Genomic DNA, 26,130 nt, shown 5'->3' with positions numbered 1-26,130 from the left:
GGACGTTGTTTTTATAGGCAGAGGCAACTCATTCCATTCTGAGGCTCCAGTATAGAAGAAAATACCTTTCCCAGCATTACTCCTGAACCTGTATAAGCACACATCAGCAACACCTGATCTGGTGCTGTGATTGTGTGCATCCCTAACACGAGGAAAGTAATCACTTAAATATCTGGGCGCAGGACCATAAATACTCCTGTAAACCAAACCTAGTCTAATCTGGGACAACCTAGCCTCAACAGGCAGCCAGTTTAGTTCCTGAAAGCAGCTCCTGCCTATGTGAGTACGTGGACTCACCTTCAAAACTGCCCTGATCAACTTATTCTGGGCTATCTGGAGCTTCCCCTTCATAAATTTAGATAAGCCCCCAAACCAGGAAGTACTAGCATAGTCAAAATGGCATTGAATGAGGGCAGTAGCTAGCACTTTCAGGAGGAGAAGAGGAGCAGGAGGAGAAGAGGAGCAGGAGGGGAAGAGAAGAGGAGTAGAAGGGGAAGAGGAGTAGAAGAGGAGGAGGAGGAGGAGGAGTAGGAAGGGAAGAGGAGTAGGAGGGGAAGAGGAGTAGGAGGAGAAGAGGAGTAGCAGGGGAAGAGGAGTAGAAGAGGAGGAGGAGGAGTAGGAAGGGAAGAGGAGTAGGAGGAGAAGAGGAGTAGGAGGAGAAGAGGAATAGGAGGAGAAGAGGAATAGGAGGAGAAGAGCGAATAGCCCTGTAAGTACAACACCGTATGTGTGCATTGGGAGTGGAGAGAGGAGCAAAGAAACATCCCAAAAAATGACCAAGAACATCATCTCAAGCTTCTCCCATCCAATCCCCAACCCCCTCAGCCCCACCAGAGCTTAACATGCTTTGATTGCAGCTTTGAAAAAAACGTCAAAATCTTGGAGCAGAGGCAAAGCAAAGAAGAGACTCAGGGTTCTGGTTGTCTGTGCTGAAGTGGTGGTGATGGAGTTAGTAGTTGGTAGTGGGGTGTTGGGGATGGGAATTACTGTAACTATAGGGGAAAATACATTCACACATTCAGGTGTTGGAGATCAATGAATATGACCAGCAAAATGTAAAGACTCTGCCTCCTGCAGTCTATACCACCATGTGTGGTTTATTGGCAACAGTTCAACCCTACATATTGTTCAACCACAGATTATTTCTCTCCTGGTTCAAGCACATGGACATTGTTGTGATCCTGTAGGATCCCAATCAATTAATGGTTAGTAATTCCCATAATTGACTCACAAAATCTTCCCAATTACATCTCCACCTTGTCCCATTGTGTTAGGGTTGGAGCCCAGGAGCGTTATGCCAATGACACAAGAGTCAATTAACTGATATTAAAATCATGACACCTTCCCTCTTAACCCAACTCTCACCATGGCCTTTCTAAATGAAGGTTCCAAATGATGCATTGACTCTAGATTAATTACCATGAGAGTGAATTACAATAATGATAATTCACCTTAAGGGTGATGCAATAATTTTGGATTGTCTGTATTGTAGGGATGTGTTTTGAATTGTGATTATGTAATTCGGTAATGAACGGATACTGCTTTTTAACCCTAGCCTCGGCTTACAGACGTTCTCGTTTGTTCGGAACCCTAACGCTAACTTCATGTCCACACCCCGGTTTAACCCTAACCCTAGTCATAACCCTAACTTTAACCCTAGTCATAACCCTAACTTTAACTCTAACCCTAGTCATAACCCTAACTTTAACCCTAGTCATAACCCTAACTTTAACTCTAACCCTAGTCATAACCCTAACTTTAACTCTAACCCTAGTCATAACCCTAACTTTAACCCTAGTCATAACCCTAACTTTAACCCTAACCCTAGTCATAACCCTAACTTTAACCCTAACCCTAGTCATAACCCTAACCCTAGTCATAACCCTAACTTTAACCCTAGTCATAACCCTAACTTTAATTCTAACCCTAGTCATAACCCTAACTTTAACCCTAGTCAAAAAGGTGACAGAGCAGCATACAGATGTACACCAACAATGTGCAAACAAACAACAGATAATTAACTGTGCAAGGGTGCCTGTCTACCCTCTACATGTCTATACAGTATCGTAGACTATACCTAGCTGTCAGTCAACCTGCCGGTCAGTTTACTATCGGTCTCCCATATGCTCATGGATATTCATAGATGTACCATGGTGACACTACAGTAGTGTAACTCGCCAGTCATTGTCAGCAGTATGCAACACACCACTCCCCTCTRATTCCATCACAGCAGCCCAGAATTACAATTTTCCTCTGTGCGTATGTATGCGCAAGTGTCTCCCCACCCCCTCACTCCTTCCCCACATTCTCTTCTCTCTCTCACACACACACACAGAGAACTAAATGAAAAAAATCTAAAACTGGCTATAATCAGAGCATTGCGTAACTCATACAGTTTAGCTGTCCAGAGGTTATGTTAATAAAGACATACTTGCTTAACTGGTCAATTCTTGGCAGAGCCAACTCACTAAATTGACGACCGGGTTGGAGTACTTTTTGAACTTTTACAAACTCTGGTTTTAAGCTACACCATCCAAAACCTCAGTAAACACAGTGGAGGTGTTTGATTGATTTTTCCTTTGAGGAAATGGATATTGTTTTTTGTCGTTACTAATCCATTTGATATGATGACACTAAAAGTAAGTGTCCAAAATTCATAGCATTATATTAACTGCTGTGAATATGCAACTATCATACTGAATAAGATCATGAGCAAAATATCAAGATTGGGCAGCCTGTGGGGCAGCCCCTGTCTATCTCCCTCCCCTTATTGTCAATTCCCAGCACATCCCAGGACTCAGGTGATTCAGACCAGACTCCATGAAGCTTTATGAGCTAAAAAGCCCCAGGATCAAAACACAGCAAGTGTGAGCTCAGAGGGAGGGGTGGTGTGTGTTTTCAGGACTCAAAGCTGTCCCCTGAAACAGGGTTTCCCAAAGAGAGCGGACAGCGTAAGTATGTGCAGAGGGAGAAATTGGGAGAATTAGTTGAAATTCAGCGATGTGGATAATACAGTATCTGCATGAAGTAATAGGAGGGTGGGGGAAATGTGTGTTCGTGTGTTGGGGAGGTTAGAAAATGTCCTACGCTTAGACGTTGCTGACGCCTGACAGGCCTTACAACGCCTGGATAGGCATTTTAAGTATCAGCTAACCACGTTTGTCAGTCGATGACACACAACGCAACCATTGGTTGTTGTGTCACCTCGCCTTAGCCGTGGAACACACCCTTCATGTTTTAGCTACAGGACCAATTACATCCAGACCTGCTGACTCTGTTGCAGAGTAAAAGAAGTCTCTCGCATGTGCTTTAATATTTCTGGTAATTTGTTATGAAAAAAAAGCACATACTGAAACAGATGGGTGACGGAATTTATTAGCAATGTCTGCACCATGTCTGTGTGTGTAGAGAGAGAGGGTCTAGAATGCACGCTGAAACCCCATGATAAGCCCTGTAAGGAGAAGAAAAAGGTTAAATGACAAAATGGTATGAGGTGCCCCCAAACTAACTGTCTGAAGAGATTAGAGGGAGATGTATTTAATTAGAAGCGAGTGAAGGTAAGGACACTGGGTGAGACCCGGGCTGAGTGAGACCCGGGCTGAGTGAGACCCGGGCTGCATCTCAAATGGCACTAGGGTTGAATATCTTCCAGGTATTTTACAAATCATTTTTCTCCTGGGTAACCTGGTATTCCCCGCCAAAGCCGTTAGTGCCATTCAAAAGCATTATACAGTATATAAATAGGCCTATGCATGGATTTGATCAAAGCTTTGATATATACATATACAGTGCATTAGCAAAGTATTCAGAKCCCTCCCTTTTTCCACTTTGTTACGTTTCAGGTTTGTTCTAAAATGGATGAAAATGTATTTCAAACAAAAAACTCAAATATCACATTTACATAAGTATTCAGACCCTTTACTCAGTACTTTGTTGAAGCACCTTTGATAGCGATTACAGGCACACCTGTATTTTGGGGAGTTTCTCCCATTCTTCTCTGCAGATCCTCTCAAGCCCTGTCAGGTTGGATGGGGAGCGTCGCTGCACAGCTATTTTAGGTTTCTCTAGAGATGTTCGATCGGGTTCAAGTCCGGGCTCTGGCTGGGCCACTCAAGGACATTCAGAGACTTGTCCCGAAGCCACTCCTGTGTTGTCTTGGCTGTGTGCTTAGGGTCATTGTACTGTTGGAAGGTGAACCTTCGCCCCAGTCTGAGGTCCTGAGCAGGTATTCATCAAGGTTCGCTCTGTACTTTGCTCCGTTAACCTTTCCCTTGATCCTGACTAGTCTCCCAGTCCCTGCTGCTGAAAAACATCCCCACAGCATGATGCTGCCACCACCATGCTTCACCGTAGGGATGGTGCCAGGTTTCCTCCAGACGTGACACTTGGCATTCCGACCAAAGAGTTTAATCAAACCATGGCCCTTCTCCCCGATTGCTCAGTTTGGCCGGGCGACCAGCTCTAGGAAGAGTCTTGGTAGTTCCAAACTTCTTCCATTTAAGAATGACGGAGGCCACGGTGTTCTTGGGGACCTTCAATGCTGCAGAAATGTTTTGGTACCCTTCCCCAGATCTGTGCTTTGACACAAAACTGTCTTGGACTTCTATGGGTATTCCTTCGATCTCATGGCTTGGTTTCTGCTCTGTCAACTGTGGGGCCTTATATAGACAGGTGTGCCTTTCCCAAATCATGTCCAATCAATTTAATTTACCACAGTTGGACCCCAATCAAGTTGTAGAAACATCTCAAGGATGATCAATGGAAATAGGATGCAGCTGAGCTCAATTTCAAGTCTCGTAGAAAAGGGTCTGAATAATTATATAAATAAGGTATGTTTTTTAAAATTTGCTAACATTTCTAAAAACATGTTCGCTTTGTCATTATGGGGTATTGTGTGTAGATTGATGAGGACATTTATGTAATCCATTTTAGAATAAGGCTGTAACGTAACAAAATGTGGAAAAAGGGTAGGGGTCTGAATACTTTCCAAATGCACTGTATAGGGCTATATATCAAACTAGAACAGTATCATCTATTTTGGATGCAATTTTTATGAAGTTGATGCAGAAAGAAAGGCTGCAAGAGTGCTTGTACTGCTGTAAAGCAACGATAGAGTTACAGGCTGTTTTAAAACTCTGTGGCTGCAATGAATTTTTTATTTTTTTTAATCTTTACAACTGAAAGATACCAGATGCAGATGGGTAAATTATACGTGCATTCGGTCTTTATATTACTGTAGCATAGACTATGCTGCAGCAAATGCAGGCCTACCTGTCACAAAAGAACAAATGATTAGATTAGTCTACATGCATTGTGAACTGCGCTCCATACTGAGATGGGCTGTCTGTCCCCACCCTGAGCATTGATTGATCATGCAGAGAAGCCAGATTTAGGCATTGTATATCATTTAAGTTCCATTTCACGCCTTGCTGTCCTTAGAAATAATTTATTATAATTWWWAAAAAAAAAWTCTCCAGGGAAAAGGGAATGTTTTTGGGTGGTAAATCCTCATACATCTCAGTAACCAGGTTCCCACCATTTAACRCTAAAAGGCACCCTATTCCCTATATAGTGCACTACTTCTGACCTAGGCCTATTCAACTCTGATCAAAAGTAGTGCACTGTATAGTGTTATGGAATATGTTAACCTGCACACTACCACTTCCACTCAATTCCCCCAGGGGGCAGCAGCAACCTTGTCCAAGTGCTGAGCCTGATTGATAAGCACACAAGAGCTGCCAATTCAGGTGGTCAGTCAGTGTCCCAGCTGGTAAGCCGTGAGGCTGCTGGGTTCGTTTGGTGGCCATGATTTGCAATCTTGAGTTTAGGCATGCCTGTTTTCCTTTTTGTATCAATTTGTTTCTGTCACCATCTGAACATAATAATCAGCTTGGGCTTGTCGACCCAATGTAATCAAGACACTGCTGTACCTAAGGTAAGGTTGCCATCTCTCTGGGCACATGTGCATCCAAAGCAGTCCTCAAATGCTGATTTCTCACATAAATGTATACATTCATTTAGGTTAAAAGACCACTTAACTAGGCCTAAAAAAAAAAAGTGCAGTTGATCTGTGATGGGTACTCTCAAGCTGTATTTTGTCAATGATAATGTCGCCCTCCAGTGGCTATATCCAGTACCATAAAAACTGTACCAAGGTATAGACAGTCACCAAATCAGTGTGCATTTACAAAAGGTTATGGTATAATAAAAACACACACATTTTCAAGTTTTCATTGAATCTTTTATATATATTTTTTTCATATAAAATTACACGGTCCAAGTTGTTTGGAAACCAAGCCATGACCACTTTATTCCCCACCTGCTATTCTATGCAACTGGGAAGAAAAATATGGACAATCAATAATACACCCCCCACATACAGAAATGCATAGTGGTCTAGCAAACACCTCCAGTAACTGCCTCCTCCAATGAGGTTCATTTCACCAATTGGGGTGCGTTCAATTCAATACAACGTTTGCTACGTTGCGTGGCGGTTTGTAGTGAACGACACGCTTCCCCAAAACAGCATGTACCGTTCAACAGCCTTTGATGTACGTTTGCTTCTGTTTGGATAGTGCAGCGAGGTGTGGTTGATCAATATGGGTGTGACCATTTAAAAATCGTAAAAACTCGTGCAGCACACACCATACACAATCTCCCTCTGGGCCACCATATTCAACCCGCTTTTCCACTGGTCGTTCAGTACAGTGCAGTTTCCGTTGAGCTAAACATTAAATACCATTGTAAACGCTCCTCTGGTTTGCACCAATGAGGCTTGTTCATTACAGCTTTCCACCAATCAGTGGTGCAGGCACCACGGACACTTTGGGTCTGTCCTCCACGTGTATTACCCTTTGTCACCATAAGGGTGTCAGACCAAGCTCCACTAATGCAGTACCACCTCTCACCCACTGCCTCTGATCTAAAGTCAGTTGTGCTCACTAGCCTGTCCAACTAGAGTGAATGCAGGGCAAGGCCCCCGGTCTCAGTGAATGATGAATGATGCTGGGCCAGTGAACCTCCAGCGTGGTGGACCTGCTTATCGAGTAAGAGTGTTTGCGTGAGAGAGATAAGAGCCTGTACGCAGTATGCGTGAGCGTGTGTCTTTGTGTGTGATTCTTTACCACTCCTCACTCCGTAGAAGCTACAAACAGGAGTCCCAGTGCAGAGTGAGGTCTGAGCTGTCCAGAAAGTCTACTGAGAACACACTGGGGAGCGTGTGGGGGCCCAGAGGGGCAAGACTCGTTCCCCCTCCACCTCCCATGGAGATGTCTAGCCAGTCCATGCTGTCCAGGGCTGGGTCCCCGAAGTCAAGCCCTGCTGGGTGCGGGGAGAAGCCCAGGTCACTGGTGTCCATGTCCATCGGGGAGGGGGGATGGTCCAGGATGCTGGAGGTGCTCAGCATTTGGCTGTGGAGGTCGTCAATCAAAGTCAGGCCACCGTCAGGCTCCACTCCCAGGAGGGGCGTGCCGGTGGTGCTCTCCAGGAAATCCTCCAGACGACTACTTCCTGGGCAGGGCAATGGCTGCTGGGAGGGCAGGGCGGGTAGGGAGGGCTCCGGAGGGGGTGTGGGTGGCGACAGGTGAAGAGGGGACGAGGGAGGGGTGGGGGGGTTGGAGTGGAGGAGGGCCAGGGAAGGGTCTGGGTTTGCTCGGAATCCAGAGATTTCTGGGTGGAGAAGAGAAAGCATAAATATTAACAATTATTAAACAAATGGGTTGGCGCTCATGTATTGGCAGTAACCGGCCACGCGCGTGCGCAAATTGGTTTTGTCCCCCCACACCAAACGCGATCATGACACGCAGGTTGAAATATCAAAACAAACTCTGAACCAATTATATTTATTTGGGTACAGGTCGAAAATCATTAAACATTTATGGAAATTTAGCTAGCTAGCTTGCTGTTGCTAGCTAATTTGTCCTGGGATATAAACATTGAGTTGTTACTTTACCTGAAATGCACCACGTCCTCTACTCTGACAATTAATCCACACATAAAACGGTCAACCGAATCGTTTCTAGTCATCGCRCKTCCTTCCAGGCCTTTTCTCGTTTGGACTTTATATTGCGATTGGCATCTAACTTTCATAGTTACCATGACAACCGACCAAACTCAGTTAATCTTTCAATCACCCACGCGGGTATCTGCTTCTATAAACCAAATGAGGAGATGGCACGCTGGTATCTGCTTCTATAAACCAAATGAGGAGATGGCACGCGGGTATCTGCTTCTATAAACCAAATGAGGAGATGGCACGCTGGTATCTGCTTCTATAAACCAAATGAGGAGATGGCACGCTGGTATCTGCTTCTATAAACCAAATGAGGAGATGGCACGCTGGTATCTGCTTCTATAAACCAAATGAGGAGATGGCACGCTGGTATCTGCTTCTATAAACCAAATGAGGAGATGGGAGAAGCAGGATTTTAACCGCGTTCAGCGTCACAAATAGAACTGACTTCTATTTTAGCACTTGGCAACACAGACTCATTGGCGCACGCGACGTGAGCGGTGTGGTCAGCATGTAAGACATTATGAAGATAAGTGTGAGTGTTGTGTGTGATTGTTGTGTGTACACTGCTCTGTTCGATTACCTCCACTCTTCAAGAGGATGTCAAACAGGTCGTCCATCTGTTGACTGCTCAGGCCGTTCTCCTGGGGGCAGAGAAGACATTTAGTACAGTTTACAGTACTCATGGCTGTTTAACAAAACCGGCAAACATGTACAGTACTATAAAATCAACAACATACTGAGCAAATTTGAGATGAGACCAATGCTAACAGATGGACAGAGAAAATGAGAGAAAATAAAAGATGGAAGAGAAAAATAATGGACAGGAAAGACATGGATAGACATGTGCAGAGGGACATGGCAGGAGTGAAGGGCATACTTTGAGGCGTTGAGTGGAGGAGAAAGAGGTCTGTTTAGGAGAGGGAGGGGTGAACAAAGTGTGCCGGTCAAAAGTGGGACACACTTCTCTCTGAAAGGGTGGAAGGAGAGAAAAAAGAAAGAATGAGGGAAGGGGAAAGGAAATGGGCTACAAAGAAAGAATAAATGCAAGTAAAAAAAAAGAAATAAGCCAAATATGAGATGATATTGGACATGCCATGAATGATCATTGCATAATTGGTCTACCTTGAGGAAGGGGGAAGCGGTGCTTTGGCTTTCAGACGAGTTGGACACCTCGTCAAAGAAAGGATGGAGATTGGGCGGAGCGGAGACAGACTGACTCGGCTCTGGCACTCCATTGGTCTCCAGATGTAGACCCGCCTTCTGTTCCTGAAGGAGAGAAAAAGGACAGTGATGATTTTAAGAGTATTGCCAGACAGCGACAGCTACAATTGTGTGTTTGTGTGTGTGTGTGTGTGAGTGAGAGAGAGAGAGAGAGCAGACCTTGTATTTGCCTTGATTTGTTGTAACTCTCATACCTTTTTGATAGGCTGGTTGACAGGGCCTGGTTGTAACTGTTGTTTTGATTGAGTGTCGGAGCTGAGTATCTCAGCTGGGGATTGGCTGGGGAGTTTGCTTGTAGTTGACTGCAATCGCTAGAGGACGAAATAGGGAGATTGAATTCACCATTAAACATTGATGGATTTTGATGAAGCTGGCCCGAGTGCATGGAGTTTGCGCCGGGTGAAAAATGATTGCATTTGTTTTGGACCAAGCTGCATCCCTGGTGTGAGCCCCGCTCTGGCCGATGTTGAAATCGGCAGAAAAAACAAGTGACGTCGGTTAAGCATGTGGAGTAATGAGTAGGATTTCACATGCAAAAGTGATGACTTCTGATAATGCTTTATGTGCCTTTCCAATGAAAACTAACATATTTTACGTTTTTGAACGATACATAAGGCTGCCTTGTTGACAATATGACTGGGAGAGTCAAAATGCAAGCAAAGATTTCCCGCTCAGATAAAAAAAGAATACATGACTTAAAAAACATAAGCCTATGCAACATTAACCAATTAAAAATAGTTCTGAGGTTTGTGCAGTAAGCTATAGTCCCAATACATTATCACTGCATATTGATTAGGCTTGAATTTCCTTGCCAATGTTGTTCTTSTCAGACAATTTTGAAATTATACCACCCCCTCCCCCCAAAAAAAATTATATGATCACACTGGTAATACAGTTGTGGCCATAAATATTTGCACCCTTGCACCATTTCTTCCAGAAAACTGTTGAAATTAAAAAATATACACAGTGGGGTGAACAAGTATTTGATACACTGCCGATTTTGCGGGTTTTCCTACTTACAAAGCATGTATAGGTCTGTAATTTTTTATCATAGGTACACTTCAACTGTGAGAGACGGAATCTAAAACAAAAATCCAGAAAATCACATTGTAATGAATTTTTAAGTAATTAATTTGCATTTATTGCATGACATAAGTATTTGATCACCTACCAACCAGTAAGAATTCCGGCTCTCACAGACCTGTTAGTTTTTCTTTAAGAAGCCCTCCTGTTCTCCATTCATTACCTGTATTAACTGCACCTGTTTGAACTAGTTACCTGTATAAAAGACACCTGTCCACACACTCAATCAAACAGACTCCAACCTCTCCACAATGGCCAAGACCAGAGAGCTGTCTAAGGACATCAGGGATAAAATTGTAGACCTGCACAAGGCTGGGATGGGCTACAGGACAATAGGCAAGCAGCTTGGTGAGAGGCAACAACTGTTGGCGCAATTATTAGAAAATGGAAGAAGTTCAAGATGACGGTCAATCACCCTCGGTCTGGGGTTCCATGCAAGATCTCACCTCGTGGGGCATCAATGATCATGAGGAAGGTGAGGGATCAGCCCGGAACTACACTGCAGGACCTGGTCAATGACCTGAAGAGAGCTGGGACCACAGTCTCAAAGAAAACCATTAGTAACACACTACGCCGTCATGGATTAAAATCCTGCAGCGCACGCAAGGTCCCCCTGCTCAAGCCAGCGCATGTCCAGGCCCGTCTGAAGTTTGCCAATGACATCTGGATGATCCAGAGGAGGAATGGGAGAAGGTCATGTGGTCTGATGAGACAAAAGAATAGAGCTTTTTGGTCTAAACTCACTCCCCGTGTTTGGTGGAAGAAGAAGGATGAGTACAACCCCAAGAACACCATCCCAACCGTGAAGCATGGAGGTGGAAACATCATTCTTTGGGGATGCTTTTCTGCAAAGGGGACAGGACGACTGCACCGTATTGAGGGAGGATGGATGGGGCCATGTATCGCGAGATCTTGGCCAACAACCTCCTTCCTCAGTAAGAGCATTGAAGATGGGTCGTGGCTGGGTCTTCCAGCATGACAACGACCCGAAACACACAGCCAGGGCAACTAAGAAGCATCTCAAGTGTCCTGTAGTGGGCCTAGCCAGTCTCCAGACCTGAACCCATAGAAAATCTTTGGAGGGAGCTGAAAGTCCGTATTACCCAGCGACAGCCCGAAAGCTGAAGGATCTGGAGAAGGTCTGTATGGAGGAGTGGGCCAAAATCCCTGCTGCAGTGTGTGCAAACCTGGTCAAGAACTACAGGAAAACGTAATGATATCTGTAATTGCAAACAAAGGTTTCTGTACCAAATATTAAGTTCTGCTTTTCTGATGTATCAAATACTTATGTCATGCAATAAAATGCTAATTAATTACATAAAAATCATACAATGTGATTTTCTGGATTTTTGTTTTAGATTCCGTCTCTCACAATTGAAGTGTACCTATGATAAAAATTACAGACCTCTACATGCTTTGTAAGTAGGAAAACCTGCAAAATCGGCAGTGTTTCAAATACTTGTTCTCCCCACTGTATATATATTTACTAAGAAATACTAAAATGTCAGAGACAATATTATTGGCACCTTCTAGAAGTAGTTAGAAATAATTAGATTTCAAGCAGGTGACTCTCCTTTACTTTGGAATTGAACTCACTTCTGGTGATTTGCAGGTGCCTGCAATATAAAAGTCACTCATTCAACCAGTTTGAATAGAGAAAAGTACTAATTCTCCTGTTTTGTGTCACTGTGTGTACTYCAATGAGCATGGAGAAAAGAAAAGCAGAGAGTTATCTGAGGAGGTCAGACAGAAGATTGTAGCCAAGCATGGACAATCTCAAGGTTACAACTCCATCTCCAGAGARCTTGGTGTTCCTGTTTCCACTGTACATAATGTTATCACGATGTTTAAAGGCCCATGCCACTGTAGCCAACCTCCCTGGACGTGGCTGCAAGAGAAAACTCGATGGAAGTTCTGTTTATTTTCTGATTTAAATGGATATATTGAGTTCTGAAAGAAAAACTAAGATTCTGTATTTGTCGAGTCTCTCTCTAGCCATGGTTTTCAAAGTTTTGAAATCTCACATGATCAACTTTGCTGTGCGTACATAGCTTCTTTTTACAGTTTATGTTGCGAGGAAGCTGCAGACACTGATCTTAGCTATCTGATTGGCCAGCAGTAGCCKTATAGATGCACTTGATTTGCTCTCTGGGCCTGCTGGGTAGGSAGAGTTCTACCTTCAGACATGAAATGGTTCAAAATTGGAACACTTTGCCTTCCCGGCGCTAGGGCTGTTGAATCAAGTGCACCTGCTTTCAACAGCGTGAAACGAATAACAAAAAATAGGAACGCAAYGCTTTATCGTTGTTGTTTTTTTACAGAAATGTTTGGTGATCGACTACGAATGGCTTGGAGATTGACCAGTCGATCGGTTGGTGACCACTGTACTAAGCTATATGGAATTGTTTTAAGAAGGTCATACCAAAGATCATTTAGCTGTTTGATTTACTGCTATTAGCCCAGACAAACGCATCAAATAACGGATTCACTACATGGAACAACAGATATTCCCTTAAACAAATCTAAAGGAAGTTTGTTCTGAAGTGTCGGTCCTATATCCGAGAGATACACTATACATACAAAAGTATGTAGACACCCCTTCAAATTAGTGGATTTGGCTATTTCAACTACACAGAAGTGTGCAGAAGTGCAATTGGCGGATACGGTGGACTGAGACGCATCCCGATGCAAAAAAACATGTCTCTAGCTTAAACTGACAAGAGTTTTATGTGGATTTTTGTATTATGCTAACTTGATTTCCAACGAGGCCACGGACATCCAACCGAGGGGGTTAAAAGGACAAAACAGCTCAGAGCAATTTTACTGCACTGTGCTACCATCTTTCACAATCATTTTACCTCTTAACATAGAGATCTGTAACACTTATTAGCAGATTTCCAGCGTAACTGTACCTGCAGTGTGATGCGTTGTGATCCACTAGTTTTGCCCAATGAGGTCACGCCGTTCTGGCCCTCTGCATTGTGATTGGTCAGTGCTATCAGGTAGTGGTTACCGTTGCCGTCGGTGACAAGGGTGGGCGTGGTGCCCGACTTGAGGAGGTCCAATGAGAAGGTCTGGGCGGGGACCTGGGTGCCATTCTGTTGGCCGATGAAGACTGGAGTGACCTGGAGAGAATAGGAGTAGAGAACAGACATATTCAAACCAACGGCCCAACAGAGATGGGGAAGAGACAGACTTGGTTCCAAACCCAGGTCTTTGCCCGCTGAGGTAAAGAATAGTCTTCAGGTTTCAGACACATTTATTCCGTTAAATATGCATGTATGGTTTCAGACAAGGTTATTCTTTTAAATATTAAATATGTACCTGATGTGCGGTGACTGTCTTCAGTGTGTATACCTATACCGTAGATCTATAGACTGTACGATATAGATCTGTAATGACTGAATGTACCTGTTGTGTGGTGACGGTCTGACTCAGTTGTTTGTTCTGCTGCTGTCTCTGGGCCTGTCTCTGCTGCTTCCTCTGCTGGGCCTGCAGCTGTTTGTGCTGCAGCTGGAGCTGTTTCTGCTGGGTCTGCTGGATGATCAGTTGCTGCAGCTGCTGCTGTTGCTGGAGTAACAACTGAGCTGATGTCTTCTGCTGCTGCATCTGCTGTGTCTGTTGTTGCTGTTTTTGTTGCTGGAGCTGTTGGGACTGCTGTTGTTGTGTCTGCTGTTGTTGTTGTGTCTGAAGTAGTTGTTGTGTCTGTTGTTGAACCTGTATCCGGTGGATCTGCTGCAGTTTGAGCAGAGTCTGCTGGGAGCACTGTGTCGGCTGAGGCTGTCCCTTAGGCTGAGCTTCGTCCACTCCCTCCATCTCTTCTTGCGTCTCTACCTCCGTCTTGACCTTCACCATCTCTCCGTTGGTGAGAGCGGGATGGAGAATGGCTGAGGCTTTGATAGAGGTYGTTTTGGTTTGGGCCTCCTGGGCATAACCGTTTACCACCACACCCTGCATCTCTTTCAATCCTGTCTGTTTCCCYTGCTCCAGTTGCGAGCGCAGGGTCTCCACCAGCCTCTGTTTCTGCCTCAGCATGCGTGTCAGCTCCTCGATCTGCTTGTCCTTCTCCTGGAGCAACTGGTCCTTGTCCAAAGGGGCTCCTGAGGGCTCCTGAGGCGCGGTGGGTGAAAGCCGAGACTGGGAGAAGCTGCAGGTGGGTAAGTGACCCTGGTTCTCCTCTTTGATGGAGGCTGGGGAAGGGTGCAGGCTGAGCTGGGTCAGGGGAGAGCTCACCATCTCCCCGAATAAGTCTCCATTACAGCTGGTCTCGTCGGGGCTCATTACCGCCAGCGACCGTTCTGACGGGGTGGGAGACACAGGWGGGGAGGAGTACGTACTCCCAAACCTCATAATACGGGCTGGAGCAGCACTCTGAGCCAATGAGAAAGCGGGTATCTTCCCGCCTGCCTCTCCTGATTGGTGGGTGATGGTATTGGTCCCGGCATGGGGGGGGGCAGAGATGGTGATGGCTGCAGGTTGGGTTGAGGCGTGCTGTGGGGTTGGTAGGCTGGGTTTAGGGGTTACAGTCGCAGTAACACCACCTCCACCATTCTGCTCCTGGTAGTTCCTCAGCCTCTCGATCAGGTCCATCTTAGTGCCAGACACGGTCAGACCCCGCAGTTTCAGCTCCTGTTTCAGCTCAGCAACCTGGAGGGGAGAAGAAGAGTTATGATTCTGATCCTTACCCCCTTATTAAGTACACACATATACATATATATATATACACACACACACACACAAAAGTATGTGCACACTCCATTCAAATGAGTGGATTCGGCTATTTCAGCAACACCCGTTACTGACAGGTGTATGAAATCGAGCACACAGCCATGCAATCTCCATAGTAAAACATTGACAGTAGAATGGCCTTACTGAAGAGCTCAGTGACTTTCAACCTGGCACCGTCATAGGATGCAACCTTTCCAACAAGTCAGTTCGTCAAATTTCTGCCCTGCTAGAGCTGCCCTAGTCAACTGTAAGTGCTGTTATTGTGAAGTGGAAACGTCTAGGAGCAACAACGTCTCAGCCGCGAAGTGGTAGGTCACACAAGCTCACAGAACGGCACCGCTGAGTGCTGACCTCGGTTGCAACACTCACTACCAAGTTCCAAACTGCCTCTGGAAGCAAGGTCAGCACTAGAACTGCTCGTCGGCAGCCGCACGCAGCCTAAGATCACAATGCGCAATGCCAAGCGTCCGTTTGAGTGGTGTAAAGCTTGCCGCCATGGTACTCTGGAGCAGTGGAAATGCGTTCTCTCGAGTGATGAATCACGCTTCACCATCTGGCATCTACTCACTTTGAAGTCATCCAGGTTGGCTGGTAGCGTCAAAGGTTTGGCCCCTCCCACAGGGGTTTGGCTCTGACGACTTGGCCCATGCTGATTGGAAGGGGCCGGGGTCGTCGGGGGAACACTGCGTGAAGGGGAGGGGCCGGGGTTTGTTGAAGTTGACTGCTCTGCAGGTGGTCTGAGGAGAAACAAGAAACAGAGAAGTGAGTCCACACGCACACAACCACGCACACAGGGTGGCACAGTCGCCTTCACACACAAAACCACATGCCATTAAACAGCATGGAGTGAATTATGTGATTCCTCTTATTTTCAAAACACACATCGTCAATTCCAATCCCAACACACACACACACACACCCCTTTCCCTCACACACTCACTTGGGTGGTGCTGGGAGGATGGTGTGGTAGTTGTAGTGTTGCTGCTGCTGCTGGTTGAGGATCTGCAGCTGGAGGAAGAGCTGCTGCTGGTGGAGGATCTTGGCGTAGGTGGAGTCCAGCTGAGGGGGAGGCTCCCGGTCAGCCTTCTGGTCCGGAGGGATGTACTGGTGGTACTTCAGCTTCTTCACCTTGGGCTTCACGTCTTTGGACTTCTTAGGCCTCTGGGAGAGGCGCTCCAAGCTGGGCTTGGACTGGAACTGAGAGAGTTACAGTAGATGGAGGGATCGATAGAGTGAGCGTAAGATATGATTGCTTGTATACAGAAAGTATTACATTCCAACCTTCATAGCAAGATATTCAGACTAACAACAGGGGACATCCCTCACCTTGGTTTGACCACTGGCAGGGCGGGAAGCAACCGGCGTCACTGTCCCATTGGTCAGCTTCTGTCGTTGCAAGGAGTCATGGTCATTCAGCAACAGCGGAGGAGGGGGAGGAGGGACCTGGGTAAGAAACTAAGAAAACATCTGATTGGTCAGTTGAAGCGCCAATAACGGGACAACTCATGTGATTACTTGTCTATGTAAGCATGCGCGAAAACCATTGGCTTCATCTCCATTCTGTGGCTATAAGTACTGTACAAAAATAAAAAACATTTTTAGAATGATCTGTACCTGTGAGGGGGACATGTCCCCGTTCTGAGTGAGCATGTCGGAGGGGGACAGCTGGGAGACAGGACCCAGTGGAGAGTCGTGATTGGCTAGAGTGTCCGGAGAAAATGCATCACTGCTGTCCTCGTCCAATGAGGACTCTCCTGCACCCTTTGGAGAATCTGTGTGTGATAGAGAGATTTATTAAACCTCTATTTCACCAAACAAATGATCTTCTACAAAAACTAGTTGGTAAGTTGTGAGGTTCAGTATCACTACAACAAACATCTATATTTCAAACTATGAGATTAGTAATTGGCAATACACCAAGAGGCGATTGCCAAACCAGAATGACTAATGATGGTCTCACAGTCTCCACCATGAGGATTTAGCAATAACAATGTCCTGACACCAGTTCAGTACTGTGACATTGTGATATTGCAATGATAACATTTTGAGGAACATTTGAACTGCGTGTGTATTGCAGTAGACAGTGTGTGTCCATACCCAGTAGTGAGTGTTGCAGAGGACAGTCCAGGTCTACAGGCAGGATGTTCTTGTGGATGAGCTCTATAGGACCAGGTCTGTGGGAGATCTTATCATTGAGGTCATCAGCCAGCCTGGCCCTCTTCAGCTGCAGCTGCTTGGCCTGCAGAGACGGCTCTGCTGACGTCTCTGTGTGAAGAGAAATACACACACGGTTTCACAAGGATGTCCAGACACCACTCAATTAGGTACACAAAGTCCTCAAAGAAGTGCATAACTGAACATACTTATGTATATAGAGCAACACAAACAGACGTGGTATAGTTGGCTCAATGTAACCACGTCGAGAAGTAGTGTGAGGGTGTAGTCCTGTGGTGTAGTTTTGTGGTGATCAGAGAGGGGGCGCTGTGACTCACCCTCCAGTATGTGCATCCTAACCAGCTCTGAGCGCTCAGGACGACTCCTGATCTTCCTCTTCAGATAGTCCTCAGTCTGGAAGGGAGGAGAGGAGGGTGGGAGAAGAGAGAGTGCGAAGAAAGGGAGAGATGAAAGAAGTATGGGAGAGGAGAAGGGTGGAAAAGGAGAGAGAGAGAGTGATGAGTGTTGTCTCAGAGAGAGGACGCAGTTCAACAAAGACTGCACATATTGAACTACAGAAAGAAAGACCGACGTGGAGAGACTCACCCTGGCTCTCTCCAGACTCCTCCGCTGCTCGTGGAAGGCTGCCGGACTCTTCAGTGCTGTGGACAGTGAGGGAAAGAGGGAGAAACGACGAAGGAAGAGAGAATGAACAAAGGAGTACAGACTATGCTGTGAGCTCTTCACCACCACTGGAGATTGCCAATGTGAGAACACACGCTCAAAGCAGAACTCTATATGAAAAGGTCAAAGGAGTTATATACACCAAACAGTAAGAGAAAATAGAACCGTATGTTTTTGTATTGACTGGTGCGTGACCTGTTTCAGCAGAACAGTGAAGGAGGAACAGCCTGCTATAGTATGAGAGAGGTCTACGCCTGAGAACAATCGAATAAAGATCTGAATTACAGATCAGACAGGATCTTTAAGGAGGGGAGGACAGATGAGAGAGAGGAGTGATGGAACAACTTTCTGAGAGGGGGACTTTCTACATCCATCACTCTTCAAATGTATTGGTCCTCAGCATGTCCGTGTAGTGTGTACTTTGTGTGTGTGTGTGTGTGTACTTTGTGTGTGTGTGTGTGTGTGTGTGTACTTGGTGTGTGTGGGTGTGTGTGTGTGTTGTGTGTGTGTGTTTGTGTGTGTGTACTTTGTGTGTGTATTTGTGTATTTTGTGTGTGTGTGTGTGTGGTGGTGTGTGTGTGTGTGTGTGTCTTTGGTGTGTTGTCTTTGTGGTGTGTGTACTTTGTGTGTGTGGTGTGTGTGTACTTTGTGTGTGTGTGTGTTGTGTGTGTGTGTGTGTGTGTACTTTGTGTGTGTGTGTGTGTGTGTGTGTGTGTACTTTGTGTGTGTGGTGTTGTTTTGTGGTGTGTGTGTGTGTGTGTGTACTTTGTGTGTGGTGTGTGTGGTGTACTTGTTGTGTGTGTGTTGGTGTGTGTGTACTTTGTGTGTGTGGTGTGTGTGTGTTACTTGTGTGTGTGTGTACTTTGTGTTGTGTACTGGTGTGGTGTGTGTGTGTGTGTGTTTGTGTGTGTGTGTGTGTTGTGTGTGTGTGTGTGTGTACTTTGTTGTGTACTTTGTGTGTGTGTACTTTGTGTGTGTGTACTTTGTGTGTGTGTACTTTGTGTGTGTGTACTTTGTGTGTGTGACTTTGTGTGTACTTTTGTGTGTACTTTGTGTGTGTGTTGTGTGTGAGTGTGAGTGTGTGTGTGTGTGTGTGTGTGTGTGTGTGTGTGGAGACTAAGCATCTCACCCCAGCAGCCCCATCAAAACACAAATGTGGACATACACGTAAGCACACAAACATACACACCAAAACAAGTACAAGACACACACAGTGGAAAGTTGAAGAGGATGATGGAGGGACACTGGAGATTTCCTCATCACATCACCTGTGTGTGTGTGTGTGTCCATTGTGGGACGTAATGCTGGCTTACAGGAAGGGGTCAAGCCAGAGGTTAGGAGGTCAACCGGGAGGATGGGGTCACAGACTAGCAGGCCTAAATATTGGCCTAACCACTCATATCAAGTCAACATTTGTCTCCAAATACATGCAACTGGATCATGGAGGATCCTGTATACTCTGTAATTCACTCTTATTTATATATCCAACTGTACTGTGACTGTAAATCCATGACATGAGCACTACCGTCAACTGACAACGGTTTTACCGTCAAGGCCCTGTATTCTGCTATAGCCTTGGGCCATATTCATAACAAGTGACTTATAAAGGTTGGGTTGTAATGCCTCCCCCACAGGAAGACAACCTGATCCTCAGTAATCTGGACTAATCTGGAATAAAGTCCTGTATGTATGTTTGTCTGTGCAGGGTAACTGTGTAGATACACAGTTCCCCTGGCCTGTTGTTGTTGTGTAATAAGAGTGGGAGCACAGAGGAGAGGCCCATTTTAGGGCCAGGTTAGCCACTTTGCACCCGAGTTGTGACCCATCGTAACTAGCCTAGCACAACCATCCGGAGCTCTCGCAAGCTTACATTCTGTTGAAGTGAAGCGAAACAGGAGTGACGCGCGGTCAGGATGGTCTTGGATCAGGCTAGGTCATAACAGAAGCAAATCCTGAATTGAAAATCGAACAGACCCCAACCCGGGTGCAGACTGAGTGCACTTGTCAAGGAGAGTCAGTGACAACGCTGTCACTGACAGTGACAATTGTGTCCTTGTTAGGGTCCTTCTGAAGGGTGCAGGTTAGGGAGTTAGTCAGCTTCTCTCTCCAGTAAGAACCGAGAGATAGCCCATGCACTTCCTCCTTCCTACAGCTGAACACTGAGTCTCTTCAGCTACTGAACAGAGCACAGAACAGGAAGTGGACACAGAAGGGGAAGCTGGCTGGCCCACTTGATAACACAACAACGCAAAAGACAACACAAATTACAACGCTAACACAACACAACAGGCCTGTCTGTCCAATGGAACCAGAACAGAAACTGTGCTGGTCAAGCATGCAGAGAGTGATATTCTATTATATTTGCTGCTCTAGACAATAGAGATAAGGATAAAGAGTTTGGGCACTACTTACGTGGCATGATCCCTTGGCTGACCAGTTCCTCCCGGGTGCGTCTCTGCTGTAGTTTGAGCTGGAGGACTGCATGAGGACAGTGAGAGAGAGGTAGAGGAGAGTCAGCAACTGCCAGCATGGAAACGACAACAACAACCTCTTCAAAACAAGAGTTTCAGGTCCAGACTGCCATCCTACACTGAAGAATCCGTCTGCAGGGCAGAGAGGGTATCCTGATGTCAACAAACACAGGAGCAGACAGATAGAGCAGGACTCAATGGACAGAATCCTCGCTKTTTTTTACTTCCTCCCTCGCTCTTTTTTTTTTGTTCTTTTTTTTTGCTATTGCAAAGGAGGGCGGAGTAGTGACATTATTACACACTTCCTGTTTCTAAACTCAAAGTGCGCTTATAAAAACACAGAAGAATGTGTGTTTGGGACAAACTCCTTGTTGCATGTACGCCTGACACATCGTTATTTCAAAGCAGGAAACATCTCTTACGTAACGACTCAGAGATACAGTCAGTCTTGTCTGTCAGCAGACTGTTTTCTCACTGTTTAAAACCACTTAGGTTGACCTATTCATTCACTCCTCACAGTAGCCTGTATTATCAAGCCAGCTATGGTCTACTTCCTTTAATTGTTGAAAGATTTGTAGTACAAACTATTATGTACTGCAAATCTTGCAACAATTAAAGGAAGTAGACCCTTATCAGTCTTCCAATCAGAACAACTGACCACCTAAATGACTGTGTTTGACCTTTTTGTTAACCAGGCTTTCTGGGAAACTCACCCCTGGTTTAATTATTGTATGCACTCAGGAGAGTACCAAGCCACTGCTGCATTTCTAGGAGTGGACTATTTGTTTGTCATCAGTTCCCGTCTCTATGTAGTAGGCTAGTCTCTGTGGAGCGGCCACATGCAGAGCATATATGTGTGTGTGTCTTTCTCTCTCGCCTGGTCCTTTAAGGGCAGGAGCACCTGTTAGGGAGGGCTGATACCATGACATCATCAGAAGTGCCAGGGAGTCTGAGTCTAGTCAGCTGTTCTGAGGCTGGTCTTCAATCTTACAGCATCTCAGGGAGTCTGAGTCTAGTCAGCTGTTCTTTTTATTTCACCTTCATTTAACCAGGTAGGCCAGTTGAGAAAAAGTTCTKATTTACAACTGCGACCTGGCCAAGATAAAGCAAAGCGACAAAAACAACACAGAGTTACACAAACAAACATATAGTCAATGACACAATATAAAAAATCTATATACAGTGTGTGCAAATGTAGAAGAGTAGGATGGTAAGGCAATAAATAGGCCATAGAAGCGAAAGAATGACAATTTAGCATTAACACTGGAGTGCTAGACGTGCAGATGATGATGTGCAAGTAGAGATACTGGGGTGCAAAAGAGCAAGAGGATAAATAACAATATGGGGATGAAGTAGTTGGGTGTGCTATTTACAGATTGGCTGTGTAAAGGTACAATGATCAGTAAGCTGCTCTGACAGCTGATGCTTAAAGTTAGAGAGGGAAATATAGGACTCCAGCTTCAGTGATTTTTGCAATTCGTTCCAGTCACTGGCAGTAGAGAACTGGAAGGAAAGGCGGCCAAAGGAAGTGTTGGCTTTGGGGGTGACCAGTGAAATATACCTGCTGGAGCGTGTGCTACGGGTGCGTGTTGCTATGGTGACCAGTGAGCTGAGATAAGGCGGTGCTTAACCTAGCAAAGACTTAGATGACCTGGAGCCAGTGGGTTTGGTGACGAATATGTAGCGAGGGCCAGCCAACGAGAGCATACAAGTCGCAGTGGTGGGTAGTATATGAGGCTTTGGTGACAAAACGGATGGCACTATGATAGACTACATCCAGTTTGCTGAGTAGAGTGTTGGAGGCTATTTTGTAAATGACATGACCGAAGTCAAGGATCGGTAGGATAGTCAGTTTTACGAGGGTATGTTTGGCAGCATGAGTGAAGGAGGCTTTGTTTGCAAAATAGGAAGCCGATTCTAGATTTAATTTTAGATTGGAGATGCTTAATGTGAGTCTGGGAGGAGAGTTTATAGTCTAACCAGACACCTAGGTATTTGTAGTTGTCCACATATTCTAAATCAGAACCATCCAGAGTAGTGATGCCAGACGCGCAGGCGGGTGCGGGCAGCAATCGGTTGAAAAGCATGCATTTAGTTTTACTAGCATTTAAAAGCAGTTGGTGGCCACGGAAGGAGTGTTGTATGGCATTGAAGCTCGTTTGGAGGTTTGTTAACACAGTGGCCAAAAAAGGGCCAGATGTATACAGAATGGTGTCTGCGTAGAGGTGGATCAGAGAACCACCAGCAGCATCATTGATATATTATACAGAGAAAAGAGTCGGCCCGAGAATTGAACCCTGTGGCACCCCCATCGAGACTACCAGAGGTCCGGACAACAGGCCCTCCGATTTGACACACTGAACTCTATCTGAGAAGTAGTTGGTGAACGAGGCGAGGCAGTCATTTGAGAAGCCAAGGCTATGGAGTCTGCCGATAAGAATGCGGTGATTGACAGAGTCGAAAGCCTTGGCCAGGTCGATGAAGACGGCTGCACAGTTCTGTCTTTTAATCGATGGCGGTTATGACATCGTTTAGGACCTTGAGCGTGGCTGAGGTGCACCCATGACAAGCTCGGAAACCAGATTGCATAGCGGAGAAGGTACGGTGGGATTCGAAATGGTTGGTGATCTGTTTGTTAACTTGGCTTTCGAAGATTTTAGAAGGGCAGGATGGATATAGGTCTAACAGTTTGGGTCTAGAGTGTCTCCCCCTTTGAAGAGGGGGATGACCGCGGCAGCTTTCCAATCTTTGGGCATCTCAGACGATACGAAAGAAAGGTTGAACAGGCTAGCAATAGGGGTTGCAACAATTTCGGCAGATAACTTTAGAAAGAGAGGGTTCAGATTGTCTAGCCCAACTGATTTGTAGGGATCCAGATTTTGCAGCTCTTTCAGAACATCAGCTGTCTGGATTTTGGTGAAGGAGAAGCAGGGGGGGGCTTGAGCAAGTTGCTGTAGGGGATTGTTGGCCCGGGGTAGGGGTAGCCAGGTGAAATTATCGATTATCGTAGATTTATCGGTGGTGACGGTGTGTCCTAGCCTCAGTGCTGTGGGCAGCTGGGAGGAGGTGCTCTTATTCTCCATGTACTTTACAGTGTCCCAAWACTTTTTAGAATTAGTGTTCAAAAAAGCTAGCCTTAGCTTTCCTAACTGACTGGGTATATTGGTTCCTGACTTCCCTGAAAAGTTGCATATCGCGGGGGCTATTCGATGCTGGTCAAAGGCAGTCAAGTCTGGGGTGAACCAAGGGCTATATCTGTTCTTAGTTCTACATTTTTTGAATGGGCCATGCTTATTTAAGATGGTGAGGAAAGCACTTTTAAAGAGCAACCAGGCATCCTCTACTGACGGGATGAGGTCAATATCCTTCCAGGATACCCTGGCCAGGTCGATTAGAAAGGCCTGCTCGCAGAAGTGTTTTAGGGAGKATTTGACAATGATGAGGGGTGGTCATTTGACCGCGAACCCATTACACATGCAGGCAATGAGGCAGTGATCGCTGAGATCCTGGTTGAAGACAGCAGAGGTGTATATCTAAGAGGGTTGTATATCTAAGCGGTTGATATCTAAGAGGGTGCCCATGGTTACGGATTTCGGGTTGTACCTGGTAGGTTCCTTGATCATTTGTGTGAGATTGATATCTAAGAGGGTGAGGTTGATATCTAAGAGGGTGCTATAGAGGTTGATATCTAAGAGGGTGCCCATGGTTACGGATTTAGGGTTGTACCTGGTAGGTCCTTGATAATCTGTGTGAGATTGAGGGCATCTAGCTTAGATTGTAGGATGGCCGGGGTGTTAAGCATGTCCCAGTTTAGGTCACCTAACAGTACAAACTCTGAAGATAGATGGGGGGGCAATCAATTCACATATGGTGTCCAGGGCACAGCTGGGGGCTGAAGGTGGTCTTTAACAAGTGGCAACGGTGAGAGATTTGTTTCTTGAAAGGTGAATTTTTAAAAGTAGAAGCGCAAATTTTTTGGGCACAGACCTGTTCTGAGTCTGGCCTTCCATCTGACAGCATATCAGGGATTCTGAGTCCCTGCTGTAAGCAACGGTATTCATTTCTCTCTCTGCTCTCGCTGACACACACACACACACACAAACGCACTCGAGACTCACGTGTATGTAACATAAACACACTGTTACACACATACACTTGACTCACGTGACTATGCAGACAGACAAGCGCACACACACACACACACACAATAACACAAACATGTGGAACGTGCCAGCCCAGGGCATGCCACACCACTTGGCACCCAAAGGAAGTAAAGAGAAGAGATAGTGATTCTCTCTCCCAGAATAGATCTATCACTTCCTCACATCTCTCCCCCTTTACCATCTCTCCTAAACTTGCGTCTTTCTTTCACAGGCTCCCTGAGGCAGGTCATTCTCAATTATTTTTCTCTTCCTCTTTCCCTGGGGAACTTCACATTTAGTATCTCACTGTAACCTTACCTCATTCTCTCTCTTTCGCACTCTCTCGTCATTGCCTTGCCACCCACTCCAAGCCTCCCCCTGCACTATTTCTATCCACAGACCAAGAGATCAGAAACACTATCGGAGTTTTTATTCTAAGCCAATCAAATGTTTTTATTATTCAGTTGACAGTTGTGTAAGTTCAAAGCTGCAAAAAAACATTGGTGTTGAGGCGACCCTCAGATAAACACATTTTCAATATTTTTAGTACCTTCTCAGATAAGTGATAATAAAATTATAATTATAATAATAAAATTAAGAGACTAATGTGCTGATATGCACACGATAGCATATGACTATTTCTTGCCATTTTTWAAATATGGATTTTTCATGCTAGCAGTCATGCCTGCTTGTCACAGTCAAACAGTAGCAACATAACTTGGTGAACTAGAAGATAGATAGATTACAGGCATTCACAGCTTACATATTTATGATTTTTTTTCTTGTTTTACTGTTAAATGAGCCTTGCATTGTTTTAGATAAGTCAAATTGACATTTTTGTTCCTGTTCCCAAGAAAGAAAGGTAACTGAGCTAAATGACTATCATCCCGTAGCACTCACGTCCGCCATCATGAAGTGCTTTGGGAGACTAGTCAAGGATCATATCACCTCCACCCTACCTGACACCCTAGACCCACTCCAATTTGCTTACCGCCCCAATAGGTCCACAGACGACGCAATCGCAACCACGCTGCCCTAACCCATCTGGACAAGATGAATACCTATGTAAGAATGCTGTTCATCAATTACAGCTCAGCATTTAACAGCATAGTACCCTCCAAACTCGTCATTAAGCTCGAGACCCTGGGTCTCGACCCCGCCCTGAGCAACTGAGTCCTGGACTTTGACGGGCCGCCCCCAGGTGGTGAGGGTAGGAAAAGACATCTCCACCCCGCTGATCCTCAACACTGGGGCCCCACAAGGGTGCGTTCTCAGCCCCCTCCTGTACTCCCTGTTCACCCATGACTGCGTGACCATGCACGCCTCCAACTCAATCAAGTTTGCAGACGACACTACAGTGGTAGGCTTGATTACCAACAACGACGAGACGGCCTACAGGGAGGAGGTGAGGGCCCTCGGAGTGTGGTGTCAGGAAAATAACCTCACACTCAATGTCAACAAAACAAAGGAGATGATCGTGGGCTTCAGGAAACAGCAGAGGGAGCACCTCCCTATCCACATTGATGGGACAGCCTTGGAGCAGGTGGAGAGATTTAAGTTCCTCGGCGTACACATCACGGACAAACTAAAACGGTCCACCCACACAGACAGCCTGATGAAGGCGCAACAGCGC

At 45.7% G+C, this 26,130-nt stretch overlaps 1 protein-coding gene across 6 annotated transcripts in view; it reads right to left on the bottom strand.

The window, feature by feature from the left end:
* Positions 1-6,219: 6,219 nt before the first annotated feature.
* The window catches only part of LOC111967891 (myocardin-related transcription factor A), a 49,139-nt gene continuing 29,228 nt past the window's right edge, over positions 6,220-26,130 (bottom strand). For 5 of the 6 annotated variants that reach the window (XM_023993321.2, XM_070444917.1, XM_023993322.2 and 2 more), the window contains 15 exons: positions 20,297-20,362; positions 17,807-17,862; positions 17,539-17,614; positions 17,144-17,311; positions 16,661-16,818; positions 16,373-16,501; positions 15,987-16,243; positions 15,615-15,783; positions 13,730-14,965; positions 13,231-13,443; positions 9,430-9,546; positions 9,137-9,280; positions 8,892-8,981; positions 8,595-8,655; positions 6,220-7,668 (listed from right to left, as the gene is read on the bottom strand). In XM_023993321.2, the coding sequence (XP_023849089.1) occupies positions 7,145-7,668; positions 8,595-8,655; positions 8,892-8,981; positions 9,137-9,280; positions 9,430-9,546; positions 13,231-13,443; positions 13,730-14,965; positions 15,615-15,783; positions 15,987-16,243; positions 16,373-16,501; positions 16,661-16,818; positions 17,144-17,311; positions 17,539-17,614; positions 17,807-17,862; positions 20,297-20,362 (3,464 nt within the window). In that variant the 3' untranslated portion in view covers positions 6,220-7,144. The remainder of the gene's footprint in view (positions 7,669-8,594; positions 8,656-8,891; positions 8,982-9,136; positions 9,281-9,429; positions 9,547-13,230; positions 13,444-13,729; positions 14,966-15,614; positions 15,784-15,986; positions 16,244-16,372; positions 16,502-16,660; positions 16,819-17,143; positions 17,312-17,538; positions 17,615-17,806; positions 17,863-20,296; positions 20,363-26,130) is intronic. The other variant, XM_023993323.2, reaches the window with a different exon arrangement.

This window comes from Salvelinus sp. IW2-2015, linkage group LG8 (genome assembly GCF_002910315.2).
Source record: "Salvelinus sp. IW2-2015 linkage group LG8, ASM291031v2, whole genome shotgun sequence".
NCBI lineage: Eukaryota > Metazoa > Chordata > Actinopteri > Salmoniformes > Salmonidae > Salvelinus > Salvelinus sp. IW2-2015.
Note: the sequence above shows the minus strand (reverse complement) of the source record. Positions and strands in the feature narration are given on the sequence as shown.